At 37.9% G+C, this 16,782-nt stretch overlaps 1 protein-coding gene across 6 annotated transcripts in view; it reads left to right on the top strand.

The window, feature by feature from the left end:
• The window catches only part of PIGF (phosphatidylinositol glycan anchor biosynthesis class F), a 106,431-nt gene that overhangs the window by 78,221 nt on the left and 11,428 nt on the right, over nt 1–16,782 (top strand). For all 6 annotated transcript variants that reach the window (XR_008289297.1, XM_053200559.1, XM_027072527.2 and 3 more), the window contains exon 5: nt 13,377–13,485. Coding sequence is in view for 5 of the 6 variants with exons in the window: in XM_053200559.1 (XP_053056534.1) it covers nt 13,377–13,485 (109 nt within the window). In the remaining variant the exon portion in view is untranslated. The remainder of the gene's footprint in view (nt 1–13,376; nt 13,486–16,782) is intronic.

The following is a 16,782-nucleotide window of genomic DNA, read 5'->3' as shown; positions in this document are numbered from 1 at the left end:
TATTTGGTGCCCATTATTTTGTCTTGTTTATCACCCAGTAGCAAAAACTTCTTGAGCTCTTACTCTGTATTCCATACTGTGCAAGCTTTGTGTAGATTCTGAAATATTAGCCATGATTCTCTCCCTGAGGAGCTGTACGTTCAAGGGACATGAATAAAATGAGCAAACAATATGAGATTAAAATTGTGTAAATCATATAGTAAGTGCTGTTGGAACTCAGAGAGGTAGGAAACCAATGAAGAATGAGCTGGAAGGGGGGAATGACCTATAAAGGATTTCGATCAGAAGTGTGAGATTTGGTGAGATGAAGGGAAAAGGGAATGACTCCCATGTTAGGGAAATGAATGAAGCCATAGAAACTGAAATAAAAGTGGTATTTTTTGTGATTTGGAAAGGAACAGCCCAAGTAGTGCAGAGGAAGCATGTTGGGTCGCTAGGCTCCATAAATTACTGACTTTTTCCTTTTGCAATGAATATTGTTTGTTCCCCTTCAGAACCATCCTCTGGTGTTGATAAGGTCTCTGGAAAATAGGAATGTAAACATTGAAAACTTTTTCCCAGGGGAGCCTGGATGGCTCAGTCAGTTAAGCGCCCAACTCTGGATTTCAGCTCAGGTTATGGTCTCATGGTTTGTGGAATTGAACCTGTGTTGGGCTCCACACTGACAGCAAGGAGCCTACTTGAGATTCTCTGTCTCCCTCTCTCTCTGCCCCTCACCCTGCTTGTGCACGTGTGTGCATTTGCTCTCGCTCTCTCAAAATAAACTTAAAAAAAAAAAAAAAAGAAAACTTCCCCACGTCATTACTATAGTATCCCTAATGGCATTTATTTCTTTTAGCATTTTAGTTTGAAATTTGTAAAAATTTTGTAACTTATTTTTTGAGAGAAAGAGAATGTGTGCATGCAAGTAGGGGAGGGGCAGAGAGAGAGGGGGAGGGAGAAATCTTAAGCAGCCTCCACGCTCAGCATGGAGCCCCTCTCAGGGCTGGATCTCACTAGTGTGAGATCATGACCTGAGCGGAAATCAAGAGTTGAGACACTTAACCAACTGAGCCACTGAGGTGCCCCTTCAGTTGAAATTTTTAAATAGTGAAGACCAGTTGAAACATTGTAAGTTTGGATTGGTGATTTATCCAGCTTTGAACTGTGTTTCTGGTAATGGTATACTTGGGGGAGATGTTGTCATCTCATTCCGCAGTAAGTTCTGCTATAATGTGGCGTATGCATTCCTTGAAATCCCCGCACTATGCAAAATTGGGCAATAAAAAACAGAGCCTAGAGGAAAGACAGGCTTGAGGCATAACACTCAAAAACTTTGACAGTAACACATAAAAAAAGATAGGAACTTAATAAAAATGATAGTTCAGTTTTATATATGTTAAATAGTTAAGAAATTTATAAACATTATAATGAATATGGTACTTTTGCTTCGAAAAAACCCTGAAATTTGGTTTTGGAAGTAGGTGTGGGAAGAGTTGCCACTTGTAAATTATTGTAAAGTGGTAAAGGAGGTTTGTTGGAAATCTGACAGGAAGTTAAAGACCAGATATGGAAGATGTGACTCATACACATGAGGGAAACTAAGAGAGATGAGAGATGGGATTTTGTTTTGTTTGTTTTTGTTTTTGCTTTTTTATGTTTCAAGTTTTTATATATATTCTAGTTAGTTAACATGTAGTGTAATTTTAGTTTCAGGAGTGAATTTAGTGATTCATCGCTTATACGTAACACCCAGCGCTCATCCTAACAGTTGCCCTCCTTAATACACATCACCTATTTAGCCCATCCCCCATCCACCCCTCCTCCAGCAAGCCAGGGAGGGATTGAGATATAATTCAAATACCATACACTTTACCTATTTAAAGTGTGCAATTCAATAGTTTTTAATATACTCCCAGAATTGTGCAGCAATCACTGCAGTCAAATTTAGAACATTTTCATCACATCAAAAAAGAAACTCCATACCCTTTAGCTATCAATTCCTTATCTCCCCTCCCCTAGCCCTAAGCAACTACTAATTCTCATTACTGGTTCTATAGATTTGCCTCTTCTGGACATTTCATAAGAGTGTAATCATATAATATGTGATCTTTTGTGATTGGCTTCTTTCACGTACCATAATATTTCCAAAGCTCATCTATGCAGTACTTCATTCCTTTTTATGGCTGAATAACATTCCCTTGTGTGGCTGTATACCACATGTTGTCTGTCCACTCATCAAGATGGACATCTGGTGGTTTCTACTTTTTGCTGTTAGGGCTAAGCTCCTGCAAACATTTGTACACAGGTTTTTGTATGGACATAGGTTTTTATTTTTATTTATTTTTTTGAGTACATACCTAGCAGTGGAATTGCTGGGTTTTATGGTAACTCCCTATTTAGTTGTTGAAGAAACTGCTAGACTGTTTTCCAGAGTGGCTACACCATTTTACATTCACACAGCAATGTATGAGGGCTCCAATTCCCCCACATCCTTGCCAACCGTTGTTATTATCTGGTCTTTTGATGATCACCATCTTAGTGGGTGTGAAGTGTTAACCTCCTTGTGTTCTTTATTTGCATTTCCCTACTGACCAGTGATGTCAAACATCTTTTCTTTTTTTTTTTTTAATTTTTTTTTTAATGTTTATTTATTTTTGAGAGAGACAGAGACAGAATGCGAGTGGGTTAGGGGCAGAGAAAGAGGGAGACACAGGATCCGAAGCGGGCTCTAGGCTCCAAGCTGTCAGCACAGAGCCCGACGTAGGGCTCGAACTCACGAGCTGTGAGATCATGACCTGAGCCGAAGTCGGACGCTCAACCGACTGAGCCACCCAGTCACCCCTCAAGCATCTTTTCATGTGCCTATTGGCAATTATATATTTTCCTTGGAGAAATATCTCTTCAGATCGTTTCCTCATTTTTTATTTGGATTATTTGCCGTGTTTATTATTATTAAGTTCTTTATATATTCTAAGTACAAGTCCTTTATCATATACATGATTTGCACATTCTTTCTTTTTGTGGGGTGTCTTTTCACTTTCTTCATTGTGTCTTTTGAAGCACAAAAGTTTTTAATCTTGATGAAATCTAATTCATCTGTTTTTTTTCTTTTGTTGCTTGTGCGTTTAGGGTCATTTCTAAGAATCCATGGCCAAATCCAAGGTCATAAAGATTAACTCCTCTGTCTTCTTCTAAGAGTTAAATAATTTTAGGTTTTACATTCGAGTCGTTGGTCCATTTTGTGTTAGTTTTTGTGTACCATGGGGATAAGGGTCTAACTTCATTCTTCTGCACCTGGCTTGCCAGTTGTCCTAGCACCATTTGCTAAAAAGGCTATTTTCCCCCCTTTGAGTGATTTTGGCACTCTTGTCAAAAATCAGTTGATCGTAAATTCATGATCTTTAGTTTTTTTTCCATTGACCTATATGTGTATCCTTATCTCAGTACCACACTATCTTGATTATCTGGTAGATGTTTGAGGGATGTGCATGTTTTGTGTATTCACATACTGCTTAGTGCAATTGGGTGTAGTTTTTTTGTGTTCACTTAAGTGTTTCTCACAGACTAAATTGCTCATATTGTTCCCTAATGTATCAGTCAAATTGGAACAAATTTCAATGTTCAAAACAAGCATTTTAGCAGAACTTATTATATAGAAATTCCTAATATTTTTGAATTGAAAAAAAATCAAACTTTAAAACTCAAGGGAAACAGAGAAACTATCTATCCTTAATTTCTCTTAGTAACTTACCATGAATTTAATATGCATATATTTTCTGATCCTGCTTTAACCTGTTTCTCTGTTTACCCTGAACTATGTCTTAGAGCAATGCCTATTATTGCTGGGTTCTGCTGGGTTCTGCTGGGTTAAAAAGAGCTTTGTAAAAATTTATTATAAAATTTGCCTTTTGAATTCTTTGAGATTTGCAGAATAAATTTATTGTCACCTTGTTTTTGCACCTGTCAGCACTTTATCCCTTCTCAGAAGGATCTGTAACAAAGTAAAACTAAAAATTATAGGAAGGGAAATACCATTTTCCAGCTAGCAGACTGAAAAAAATATATAAGTTTCATAATACATTAGTGATAATGGTTTGGGGAAGTAAGCGCCAATGGGAATATAAATTGATTCAAATTCTTGTTTAGTAATACCTATAAAGATTAAAAGTATCCATCTTTGGCCTAGCAGTTCCACTTCTGAGATTTTATGTACTAGATATATTTTCATACCTACAAAATACTAAATGTGTAAGATTACTCATTGTATCTTTGAAAATAGCTTAAATGTCCTTTAATAAGGAGAGGATTGGGGCGCCTGGGTGGCTCAGTCGGTTAAGCGGCCGACTTCGGCTCAGGTCATGATCTCGTGGTCCGTGAGTTCGAGCCCCGCGTCAGGCTCTGTGCTGACAGCTCAGAGCCTGGAGCCTGTTTCAGATTCTGTGTCTCCCTCTCTCTGACCCTCCCCCGTTCATGCTCTGTCTCTCTCTCTCTGTCTCAAAAATAAATAAATGTTAAAAAAAATTTTTTTTTAAAAGAAATCTTTAAAAAAAATGAGAGGATTAAATTAAATTTAATGCAGCTATAAAAAAAAAAACAACCAGCCATTTATTTACTGATATGCTGTTAGTGGAAAAAAGCAAGGTGAAGAAATGTGTGTAGGATACTACCATATGTGTAAAAAGTGAGCAGGAGAGGATAGATATACCTGTATAACTTTGGAAGAATACATAAGAAACTGATAAAAACATTGGTTATCTCTGGGGGGGGGAGAATCTGAGAAGCTCGGAGCCCATCTCAGAAGACTTTCCACCAACTACCCTTTGGTGTCTTTTGAAATTTGAACCAAATTAATACACTATCTAGTCAAAATGAAAATTATAGTGGTTCAGGTTTTGCCAATACTTAGCTTATTTGGGGGGACATTGAAAGTTAGTCCTGTATCAAGAAGTTGTTAGATTTGGGGGCGCCTGGGTGGCTCAGTTGGTTGAGCATCCCAACTTCAGCTCAGGTCATGATCTCACAGTTCTTGAGTTCAAGCCCCGCCTCGGGCTATGTGCTGATTTAAAAAAAAAAAAAAAGTTAGATTTCTCTGATGCCACTTAAACTTCAGTAGGCTGCAAAAAAGGTGCTGAGGGGCTATAGCTAAAAATAATCAACTTATAATACGAAACATTTTATTTAACATCACATAGGGGTATGAAATAGTAATATGCAAAAGTAATAACTTTTAAAGCATTTTCGTGTGTCTTAAAGCATTTAATTCTCACAGCAGTCTGATGACATACTCCTGTTTTCACCATCTTCTAGGTGAAGGTACTAGAAAGCTGACAGATTAAGTGATTTGCCTAAGCCCTTGAATAGCCAGTAAGAGGTAACTTGAATGCAGATCATCGGATGGTTTTAGAAGGCTACACAAACTGAGGGTCAGAAAATGAATTCCTGCCCTCTCCTTACTGCTTAATAGCCAAGTGATCTTAGATAAGCTATTTAACTTCAGAGATCCTCATATGTGATATTGTTAGAACAATACTAATATGCACTTTGCAGGGTTATTGTCAGAACTGAGTGAGATGATGAGTGAAATCAAATAGCAAATGCTTCAGAAATGTTTGTCAAATGGATTAACAAATGTCAGGGAGCATTTGTATATTTCACACTCCCAATGCTGACTGCTGTTTGCCTTAGTACCTCTTTCTGGTTTAGGTAGCAGACCCAGGAGTGCAGGGCATAGGCAGCTATGGAGAAGGGAATTCTTTCAGTCGATGTAGTATAAAACTAATTTGAACTTTGTCGTGAGAGGGCAACTGCAACTTAAGTTTTCATTCCTCCACCATAACTTAGTGATAGTGGTTTCTTCCCTAGCACTTTTATCATACTTTAAGAATTTAGCATAAAAAGCATGTCAAATTTTAAATGAGTTAGGGAATAGTTAATTCGATAGATTAATTTGTTTGATGTTAGAGTTGGCCTTCTCAAACATTCACAGTTACACAAAAATATTTATCGTGTTTATTACAAAAGAATATGTAAGAGTTTGAATAGTAGAAAAATATAGGAAGTTCAAGATCCTAGTAATCCTATCAAAGAAGCAGCCATTACTGACAGATTTTAGTCTAATTTTGTCCACACATATCACTTATTTGCAATTTAAAAGCAAAAAATGGTTATACTATCACTGCTTTGTAACTTACTTTTTTTTTTTCTTTACTTATTAGGAACATCTTTAATTGTATAATCTAATTTTTCTTGCATAATGTCTTTAGTATATCTTCATCCTTAATTAAGAATACTTCTGGGGCGCCTGGGTGGCGCAGTCGGTTAAGCGTCCGACTTCAGCCAGGTCACGATCTCGCGGTCCGTGAGTTCGAGCCCCGCGTCGGCTCTGGGCTGATGGCTCAGAGCCTGGAGCCTGTTTCCGATTCTGTGTCTCCCTCTCTCTCTGCCCCTCCCCCGTTCATGCTCTGTCTCTCTCTGTCCCAAAAATAAATAAACGTTGAAAAAAAAAAAAAAAAGAATACTTCTGTTTATATTGGTTTGAACAATCAGGAAGCGGATTATCTCACATAGCAGAGATTGTATGGTTCTAGATACAGATAGATAGTCAGGGTGTAGCTGTGCTTCTCACTGATTTTCCTGGTTCTTATCCTCAGGCTGTTAGTGAGATGGCAGCAGTCCTTTCCCTTGAGTCTTCCTAAGCTAATCACTGGGAGAGAGAATGGGATCACCATGATTTAATTAGTCTGGTCATCAGGGATGGGATGAATGTTGGGCAAGCATTCCATGTACCATGGTTTATTTAATTCCCTATTGAAGATTATATCAAATTCTCAGGATTATAAATAATGTTATTATGAACATCTTTGTACTATATAACTATATATTGTATAACAGTTCCTGTAGACTAGATTCCTGGAGTAGAATTCCTACGTCAAAAGAAGTTGACAGACACTGCCAAACTAAAGTTCTAATTGGAAGAATATGTATATACCTACCAATAGAATGCTAGTTTCCCTGCATCCCAATCAGGACTTTTTACTTTTTTATAGTTTATGAGGGCTGTTGCCTACTGGGCTTTGCCAAGGGGGCTGACTGTTACCATCATCGCGTCGTCTGATTTCTAATGAGATACATAAGCCCTGGCCAGAAATTTTTGAAAGTTGGATCTATTGAACCATTTATTAAATTTCAGCTGAATATTATTGATTAAATTACAGGGATAGCATATCCCTTACCCTGCCTCCCTTCTTTTCTTCTGCCTCATGTTACAGAAAACTGAGTAGAAGATAACATCCAGCACTCAAAATTCAGCTTCAAGACAGGAAAAATTGTAGTTAAGATGAGAAGACAGCTTCCTAGATAATTCACTCATGGTATCTGAGCAAATATGTAGTGTGGGCAGCCTGCCCTTGTGAAGGTTGAGCAAGATGAAAAGAAATGGCATGGCAACTCTAGAAACACATTATAGAATAAGAAGAAGAAAAAGGCATGTGAAAGACAAAAGAATCCAGCCTGGAAGAAAGTAGTACTCAAGGAACAAAAACAAACTACCCAGTTTATCATAGAAAAATATTATTAAGGGCATAAATTCAATAAAATAAGAGCTCAAAGATAAGATGATGGGAAAAAAATGAGGTGGAGAAGGAGATTACAGAATTAATTAAAATGAGAATCCAAACCACACCATCACATGTCATATATTAGAAACATAGACAAGTTAGAAAATTAAGTTCTAGCATGGAGGAAAGGTTTGAGCTAATCAAAACAAATGAGGGGTAGGGAAGAGTAAAGTAGTTAGAAAAGAAATGATAAATGCAGAGAACAAAGGAGATGAGCTTAAGACTAGCTAGTAGTGTCCCTAAAATAACAAAACAAATTAATTCAAAATATGACAAGACAGTTTCCCCAAATGGAGGAATCATTCAGTTTGTACATTAAGGGGACTCACTACATTAGAAAAATAGTTGAAAATTAGGGTTACAGAACAATATATAAACACTACAAAAATAATATGAGCATTAGAGGTTATGTAGTGGGAGAGAGAAGATGGAGAAAATATAACTGTACCCCCCAACTACTCCGGCTGTCCCCACAACCTGAGCCTGTTTGATAAAACCTCTGGAGGGAATAAGAATTAAGTGAAATTCTATGTATCGAATAATGATTCCTCATCTTTTGCCTCGTCCTTTTCACTTGCTTGGTCCAAAACACTGGCAGCCAGGCTTATGCAATCTAGGCAGAGTACGGAAATATTTCTTTCAGTGAAAAATGGCATAAAAGAAGAACCTGCAGATACTGATATTTGGGGGTTCTCTAAAAGCCAAGGTCCCTAATCAGTCCCTGGGACAGTGAAGCCCGCTTGTACGCAGTGGACATCTAGTCATCTGTTTAGTGTTCACTTTTTTGTTGTTTTTTAAAACATACATTTATTGAGATACAACTTCAGACCATAAAACCCACCCATTTAAAGTGTACAACTTAGTAGTTTTTAAGTATAGGCTCAGCTTTATAACCATCACCACAATCTAATTTTAGAACATCTTGCCACACCAAGAAGAAACTCTGCCCATTAGCAGTCCCTCTCCTGCCCACCCTTCCCCCCTTCCCAGGCAACTGCTAAAATACTTCCAGTCTCTCTAGATTTGCCTATTCTGGACATTTCATATGTAGTGTTTTAAGTAGAATGAGAAATGAACAATCATTGGACATTTCAGGAACACCTCTAAAGTGAAAGGCAGAAATGAAAACAAAAGGAAACTCAGAAACAAAGGCGATATAAAGACCAGAAGATAACTTTAAAAATGTCCATTGTTTTCACATCTATAAAACACAAACAGGAAGCAGTCAAAAGGAATATTCTGAGAACAAGAAAGCTCCTGGAAATTAAAAAATAAGAAAAAAAAAATCAACAGAAGTAGAGACAAAGTTAGAAAGATCCCTTAGCCAAACAGAAAAGGCGAAAATATGGGAAATGGGTTAAAAGATTAAAAAAAAAAATCAGAGGGTTAATTCCACATGGTAGTATTCCCAGCAAAAGAGTAAGAAAAACAGAAAATTCTTAGGGGATCTGGGTAGAAAAAGCAAGACTTTATAAGTCTTTAAAGAGAAAATGGCAAGAACCAAAAGACTTGTGACTGTAGATTAAGAAAGCCCATGAGTGGGGCGCCTGGGTGGCTCAGTCAGTTAAGCATCCTGCTTCCTCAGGTCATGATCTCACAGTTTGTGGGTTTGAGCCCCAGGTCGGGCTCTGTGCTAACAGCTCAGAGCCTGGAGCCTGCTTCCAATTCTGTGTCTCCCTCTCTCTCTGCCCCTCCCCACTCACACTCTGTCTCTCAAAAATAAACATTAAAAAAATTGTTTTAAAAAAAGGCTCATTGGTTTCCAGCATTATGGCTGAAAAGACACCCACTCCAAGGCACAGGCTTGTGAAATTTTAGATAACCACCAGGAAAAAGATGATTCTGAAGGCTACCAGAGAGGGCAGTGTGTGTTGTAGGGGGGTTGGGGAAGGGGGGGGGGGGCACATGTTACCTAGAGAGGACTGAGAGCCAGAATGTCTGAACTTTTCAGGTGGGAAACAGAAAATAATGGAGCAATGTCTTCAAACTTCTAAGGCAAAATGATTTCCAACAACTACAATAAAGTCATTTTCAGACTTTAAACGATCTTTAAAATCTATTTTATCCTTTCTCAGGAATCTACTGAAGGAGGTGCTTTAAAAAAAAAAAAAAGGAAAATAGGAGAAAGTCTTGGAATTTGGGAAGCAGGAGACCTAAAAGCATTGAGAGAGGAAAAGGGAATTCATAGGATGATGGTGTAGGGAGCTTACAGGACAGTGGCTGTGCCTCAGGCTTAGAGGGCAACCAGTCCCACTCGCAGCAGGTGAGGTGCCCTCCACAAGAGAAAGAGGGAGAACAAAGAACACAAACAAGAATTTAGAGGTGATGTTTAGTTTCTTTAGAATATTTGAGGATGGTTTAGTGACAAGTACCTAAGCAAATAGAGATTGAAAAAGAGGCAGTTCTTAACATCCAAAGAAAATTTAAAATCTATAAGAAAGGAAATGTGACTGTGGTTTATTGTGTGGTTCAGCTATGACAAACATTTTCATAGTCATGTTAATGTAGATGCTGTGCTGTGGATTCAGCCGGGAGGAGAGGATGTTACCATCAAGGAGGGGATGGTGAATCAGAGAGAATGAGCACATGGTGATGGGAGGCTTGTGGGAAGAGTGCTAAGTCCTCTTCTTCCATTGTAGAAAGCAGGGAGTAACTAAGTCTTGCAAACTCTATACATAGTGTACGTTCTTTACATTCGAGAAACACTGACGAGTTCATAATGTTTCTGCCTTGGGAGTGGATTTCAGGAGTGGGGAGGGATGCAGGGAGGGATTGTTAGTAGGTGTGCTCATCTAATACGATGTGGGACCTTAAAGGTGCTTATACATACTATGGTTTTGATAAATGCAAAATTTTAATTTTACAAAGATAGGCTACACAGTTTTTCTATTTTTAAAACCAGCTCCTGGTTCCTTTTTTTCCTATATTATATGTGAGATCATAAACTCCCTTGGGTGCATCAAATAAAATAGAGGACAACCTCTTGCATGTTTGCACTTTTTGTAACAAATATCAAATGGCCTCAGTGTGCTATAAAAGTGAAAAATGTGAAGACATGGATCTTGCCCCTCAAGCCCAAGGAACTTGGAGCTTAGAGGTTAGATGAGACATGTACATAACCCTTGTTGAGACATAGCTTTGATCATCTCTGCCTTGATTTAAAACCTTCAGTGGCTTCTTCAGTTTGACTTTTCAGGCTTTCCTAAAATCCTAACCCTAATTCTACCACAATGAGATACTGCTTCACACCCACTGAGATGACTGTAATCAAATAATAACAAGTATTAGAGGGGTGCTTGGGTGACTCAGCCAGTTAAGCGTCTGACTTCAGCTCAGGCTATGATCTCTCAGTTCACGAGTTCGAGCCCCGCATCAGGCTGTCTTGCTGTCAGCATGGAGCCCACTTTGGATCCCCTGCCTCCCTCTCTTTCTGCCCCTCCCCTGCTTGTGCTCTCTCTCTGTCTCTCTCTCAAAAATAAATAAACATTAAAAAAATTTAAAAAAACAAACATTAGCAAAGATGGGGAGAAATTGGAACTCTCGTACACTGCGAGTGGCAATATAAGATGGCTCAGATGCTTTGGGAAACAGTCTGGCAGTTCCTTTACAAGATTAAACACCGTTACCATATGACCCAGGAATTCCATTTCTTCGTATATCCCAAAGAAAAATGAGAACACAAAACATGCACATGAATGTTTATAGTGGCATTATGCATAGTAGCCAAAAACTCAAAAAAAATCAGATGTCCAGCTGATGCATAGAGAGAATAAATGTGGTATATCTATACAGCAAAATGTTATTTGACAATAAAAAAGAAGTATTTTCAGGTGCTACAAAATGGATGGATCTTGAAAACATTACACTAAGTGAAAGAAGCCAATCACAAATTCCATTTATATGAAATGTTCAGAATAGGCAAATCCCTAGAGACAGAAAGTGGTTGCCTGGGGCTGGAGGAAAGGGGAATTGGGGAGTGAGTGCTAATGGGTAAAAGGGTGTCATTTTGGGATGGTGGTTGCACAACTCTAAATGCACTAAAGACCATTGAATTGTGTGCTTTAAGTGAGTAAATTATATGGCTGAGAAAGGGCTATCCGGGGCAGGTTTTCACTGTACTCAGTAAAGGTGCTATTTTTAAAAATCCTAACTCTAACCTACTTACCCAGCCTTATTTCCCATTCTTCCACTCAGCCTCAACCACTTTTACTTGAGTTCTTTCTGTCTGCAGTGCAGCTCTGTCTCCAGTTTGTCAAGCCCAGATGCCACTCATTCTCCCAATTCTGATGGAACTTCCTCTTCCATAAAATGGGAGAAGTAAATTCTTCCCAGCAGAAAGTAAACCTTACTCTCAGCCTCTCCCAGACTTTATGTCTCTAGGCACATCACTTTATGTATTGCAACATAGAGGACTTATGTGTTAAGTGAAAGCTAGTCAACATATTTGTCAGCCACAAATAGTCAAAAATTAACCCTAGAAAATCCTTTAAATTGCCTGAACAGTAGAGTTCCCTCTTTACGTTCAACTCCCCAGTTTTTTTTCCTCCAGGATTGGGACAGATCTCTGTTTTGTTGAATGCTTCAGCATGTTGAATGCTGAAGAAATTGCATTTTTAGGTGTTGTATAAAATAAAAAGAACAGTGAAGCCCAGCAAATAACACAGATTGGGACCTGTGGTGATTGGTTCCAACCTTCTTCCAGTCCTGATTTTCAGTACAGACAAGCTAAAGCTCTTATCTTGTGTAGGTGGACCAAGGGGGAGTAACGAGAGAGACAGGTGACAGAGGGATTGGCTTAGGAACTGACTTGTCATTTGGGGCTACTTTAACTCAGTGTATATTTTGTATGTAATGGCCCATTTCTAATGAAAGAAGTCCTCTAACAGAAGAAATGTTTTCCTTTTTTCCCACACCAGCTGGAAAAAACTGCTTTTCATAAACTTTATGTATCACAACCTTTCATTTTGAACAAGTGAATATTTGGACCCTACTTACTGCACTGTGGTGGGATTTTACTCTCCTGTAACCAGACTCATGCTCCACATGGCTAAGTGGTCACACTGTGAGAGGCTGAAACCCAGACCGATTCAGAATGGCAGAATTCTGTCTTTTCACCTTTACCCCCTAAGATACACACTTAATCAATAAGGATTGTAGGCGAAATCACTGGATATTTTGAAATTTGTTGTTCTTGTTCTCTACTCCTGCCCCATCAAATAAATAGTGTTGATTTGTTTACATGAAATGTGCAATCAGAAGAACTAGTTGAATAAGTGATGTTCCTTCCATGCAGTGGAATACTAGTATAGCTAGTATAATTAACAAGGGAAAACAAAACAGCAAAATTGGGTTTATAAATATGCATTTGAGTTTTGGTAAAGGATGTATACATAAATGCATACCATTCCAAACAAAATTGTGTATATATTTGTGCATGCATAAAATATTTCCAGAAGGATATGTACTACATTGGTGATAGCAGCTACTGCTAGGAAGGGACCCAGAGTTGATAAGGGTGGGAGGAAGTCAGCTTTCACTGCAAATTCTCTTCTATATTGTTTGACTTTCACCATGTGCTGCACATAGTACCTTTCCCACTGAAAAACATTTATATTCTCTTACCGATTACTTGTTAATAGTTCATGGTAAATATACGCCAATTCGAGATGATCGTTAAATGAACAGAGCATATGTGTGTAGTGTCAGTTTGCACCACTGTTTGATTCTCTAGCAGCTAAGGTATATACCACCAATGATTTACGTATTTGTGTTTTACAGAGTTACATCCATTTGGGAGAACAGTCTTCAGATCACTACAATTTCTAGTTTTATAGGAACATGGCTTGGCGCCTTCCCTATTCCACTCGATTGGGAAAGACCATGGCAGGTTGGTTTCAGCTACTTAAAGCAACAAAATAAATGTTTGTACAGTGATGGTAAAACTGAGGAAGCTAGCCGGTATGCCTGTATAAATGATGTTGTTCAGTTAAGTAGGGATGCCACTTCCCTGTCACTGTAATCTCGGATACCTCTTATTGGCCACAGGGCCCATTGGCATCCAGATCAGCCTGGTTCTGTCTTCTAGCACTATTTTTTTTACATGTATAAGTGAATAAATAAGCTTAGTTTACGAATATTTATAGGATTTTTTTAAAAACAAGGTAGAGGTGCAGAAATTGCCTATTTTCAACTTAGATGTTCATTGCCTTTGTGCTCTTAGATTCGTATTTTCTTAACTTGATTTATGGCCAAGTTGAATGTTAATTTTGAAAGATTTTTTAAAAGCATATAGCAAAGTACGTTTTGAAGTAGGGGTACATGATATCGAGGGGAAACTCATAAACCTCAGGTTTTTGTTTCTGATCACAATAGGAAATAGCTAATAAGCTAGGTTAAAACACTGAGTAAGTGTTCTTTTTATTCCCATTTTACAGATGAGGAAACATATAATATTTCGAAGTGCACCAAGCTAGTAATGAATATATCTTTGTCTTCCTTTGTCTTCATTTTTAATGACTTCGTAGTATGCCATTATATAGTTATCCCTACATTTATTTAGCAAATTCACTAGTGATCCTTTAGGTTATTGCCAGTATTTCACTATCATAGACAGTGCTGCGATTAACACCTTGAATCCATATTTTCATGGATTTTCCAGTTATTTTCTCAAGATAATTTTTCCCAAATGGAACTGTAGTATTAAAAACCATACTTTCTTTTTTTCAACATGAAGAGAATTGTTTTCGTATTACAAAGACAGTACATATTTATTTAGAAAATTTAAACAATATTAATAATTATAAAGGAGAAAGGAAAAATTATCAAATATCCAACCACCCAGAGGCAACCCTCATTTCATTTGTATTTTGGTGATAATTTGTGCAGTTCTCTCTGTGTATAACTATAATGTATATGTCATTTTTTTTTTTTTAATGCCCTGTCCTTAGTCACTTTATTGCTAAATTAAAGAAAGACTTTTTAGACCTTACTGTCAGGGCTTCTCTGAGCATTAACTCACTGGAAACACACTCTTTTCCTTCTTGAAACTCTTATCTTGACTTTCTGCAACAACAGTGTCCACAGCTTTTCTTTCTACTTCTCTAGTTTCTCCTTCTCAGCCTCCCAGAGAGCTTCTTCCAGACTACCTATTCTTAAAACACCAGTATTCCCTTGATTTCTAACATCTTTTTTTCTCTCACTCTCTCTGCATGACATTATTCATTGGCCATGACTGCAACTAAAATATGGCCAATGAATCCCGAATCTTTATCTCCTGCCTGTGGCCTCTGAACTTCAGACTCATAAATGCAACAGTGTGTTCCTCTTGAGGTTCCATAGCTACCTTGAACTCAGTGTACTTAAAATTCAACTTTTTCTTTCTCCCCCGTGATGTAAGTAGCACTGTCATCCACCCATTTGCTCCAGTCATCAACCTGAGAGTCATCCCTGATACTGCCTTCCCTTCACAGCTCAGATTGAACAGGTTACTGGCCCTTTTGATTCTAGTGTTTTGTTTTTTGTTTTTTTTTTATTTTTTTTTTTTTTAATGTTTATTTATTTGGAGAGAGAGACAGCGGGAGCAAGGGAGGGGCACAGAGAGAGGGAAACACAGAATCTGAAGCAGGCTCCAGGCTCTGAGCTGTCAGCACAGATCCTGACCCAGGGCTTGAACCCACGAACCGTGAGATTATGACCTGAGCTGAGGTTGGACGCTCAACTGACTGAGCCACCCAGGTGCCCTGTTGATTCTAGTTTTTTAACATTTCTTGGATCTATCTTCTCTCCATTTGCATTTAATTCCATAACTTGTACAGGCGTCTCTCATCTTGCTTTATGTCCTCCCTGCCAAACCATTCTTTACCTAGCAAACTGCAGACCTGATCCTGTCATTTCTCCTGCTTAAAATCTTCCAGTGGCTTCCTCACTGCTTGCCTTGAATAAAGTCCAAGCCCTTTCGCATAGCTTATAAGGCCTCTATGCTCTTGTTTCTGCTTAGATGTGTAGGGCTGTTATTCAGATCGCAGCTCTTCCATTTACTGTGTTATTGAACAGGTTCACTGTAACATGGAGGCAATAGTTGTGAGGACTAAATGAGATTATGTGTAAGAAACGTTAGCTGTTATCTTAATTCATAATTAACATCCTTATTTATTAAGTCTTTGGAAAATAGTACCATCATTTCCTTAGATAAATTCTTAAAGTGGAATTGCTGGGTATGCATTTTTTAAATCATTTTATTTTTTCCATCATGGTAAGTGTACTCTTTAATCCCCACCCCCTATTTTCCTCATCCCCCCCGCCCCCACCTCCCCTCTGGTAACCCATCAGTTTGTTCTCTATAGTTAAGAGTCTCTTTCTTGGTTTGTCTCTCTTTTTCCTTTGCCTGTTTGTTTTGTTTCTTAAATTTCACATAACCATGAGATCACATGGTATTTGTCTTTCTTTGACTTATTTCACTTAGCATTATACTCTGTATATCCATCTGGGTCATTGCAAATGGCAAGATTTCATTCTTTTTTATGGCTGAATAATATAACAGTGTATATATGTGCCATATCTTCATCCATTCATCAATCAGTGCACACTGGGCTGCTTCCATAATTTGGCTGTTGTAAATAATGCTGCTATAAACATAGGGGAGCAAGTATCCCTTTGAATTATTGTTTTTATGTTTTTTGGATAAATACCCAGTAGTGTGATTCCTGGATCGTAGGGTAGTTCTGTTTTTAATTTTGGAGGGAATGTCTGTACTGTTTTCCACAGTGGCTGGACCAGTTTGTGTTCCCACCAATAATACACAAGTGTTCCTTTTTCTCTACATCCTTGCTGACACCCGTTATTTCTTGTGTCTTTGATTTTAGCCATTCTGATAGGTGTGAGGTGGTATCTTGTTGTAGTTTTGATTTGCATTTCCCTGATGATGAGTGGTGTATATATGTCATTTTTAATCTTTTTTTTTTCCTTCAGTAGTATGTTATGGAGCCCATTCCTTGTCAGTGAACATTTACATATATATATATATATAATATTCCATTATTTGGGTGAAATCATAGATCAGTTTCTTATGAATGAACATTTAGATTGTTTATAGTTTCACAATTACTGTTTTACTGTTACTAATTATGGTGATTATTATCATTTTTAAGCATACATCTTTGCATATTTGTCAATTTTCTCTAGTATA

The sequence above is a fragment of the Acinonyx jubatus genome, chromosome A3 (genome assembly GCF_027475565.1).
Source record: "Acinonyx jubatus isolate Ajub_Pintada_27869175 chromosome A3, VMU_Ajub_asm_v1.0, whole genome shotgun sequence".
Taxonomy (NCBI): Eukaryota; Metazoa; Chordata; class Mammalia; order Carnivora; family Felidae; genus Acinonyx; species Acinonyx jubatus.
The sequence above is the reverse complement of the archived record's forward strand: the minus strand, read 5'-3'. Positions and strand labels throughout refer to the sequence as shown.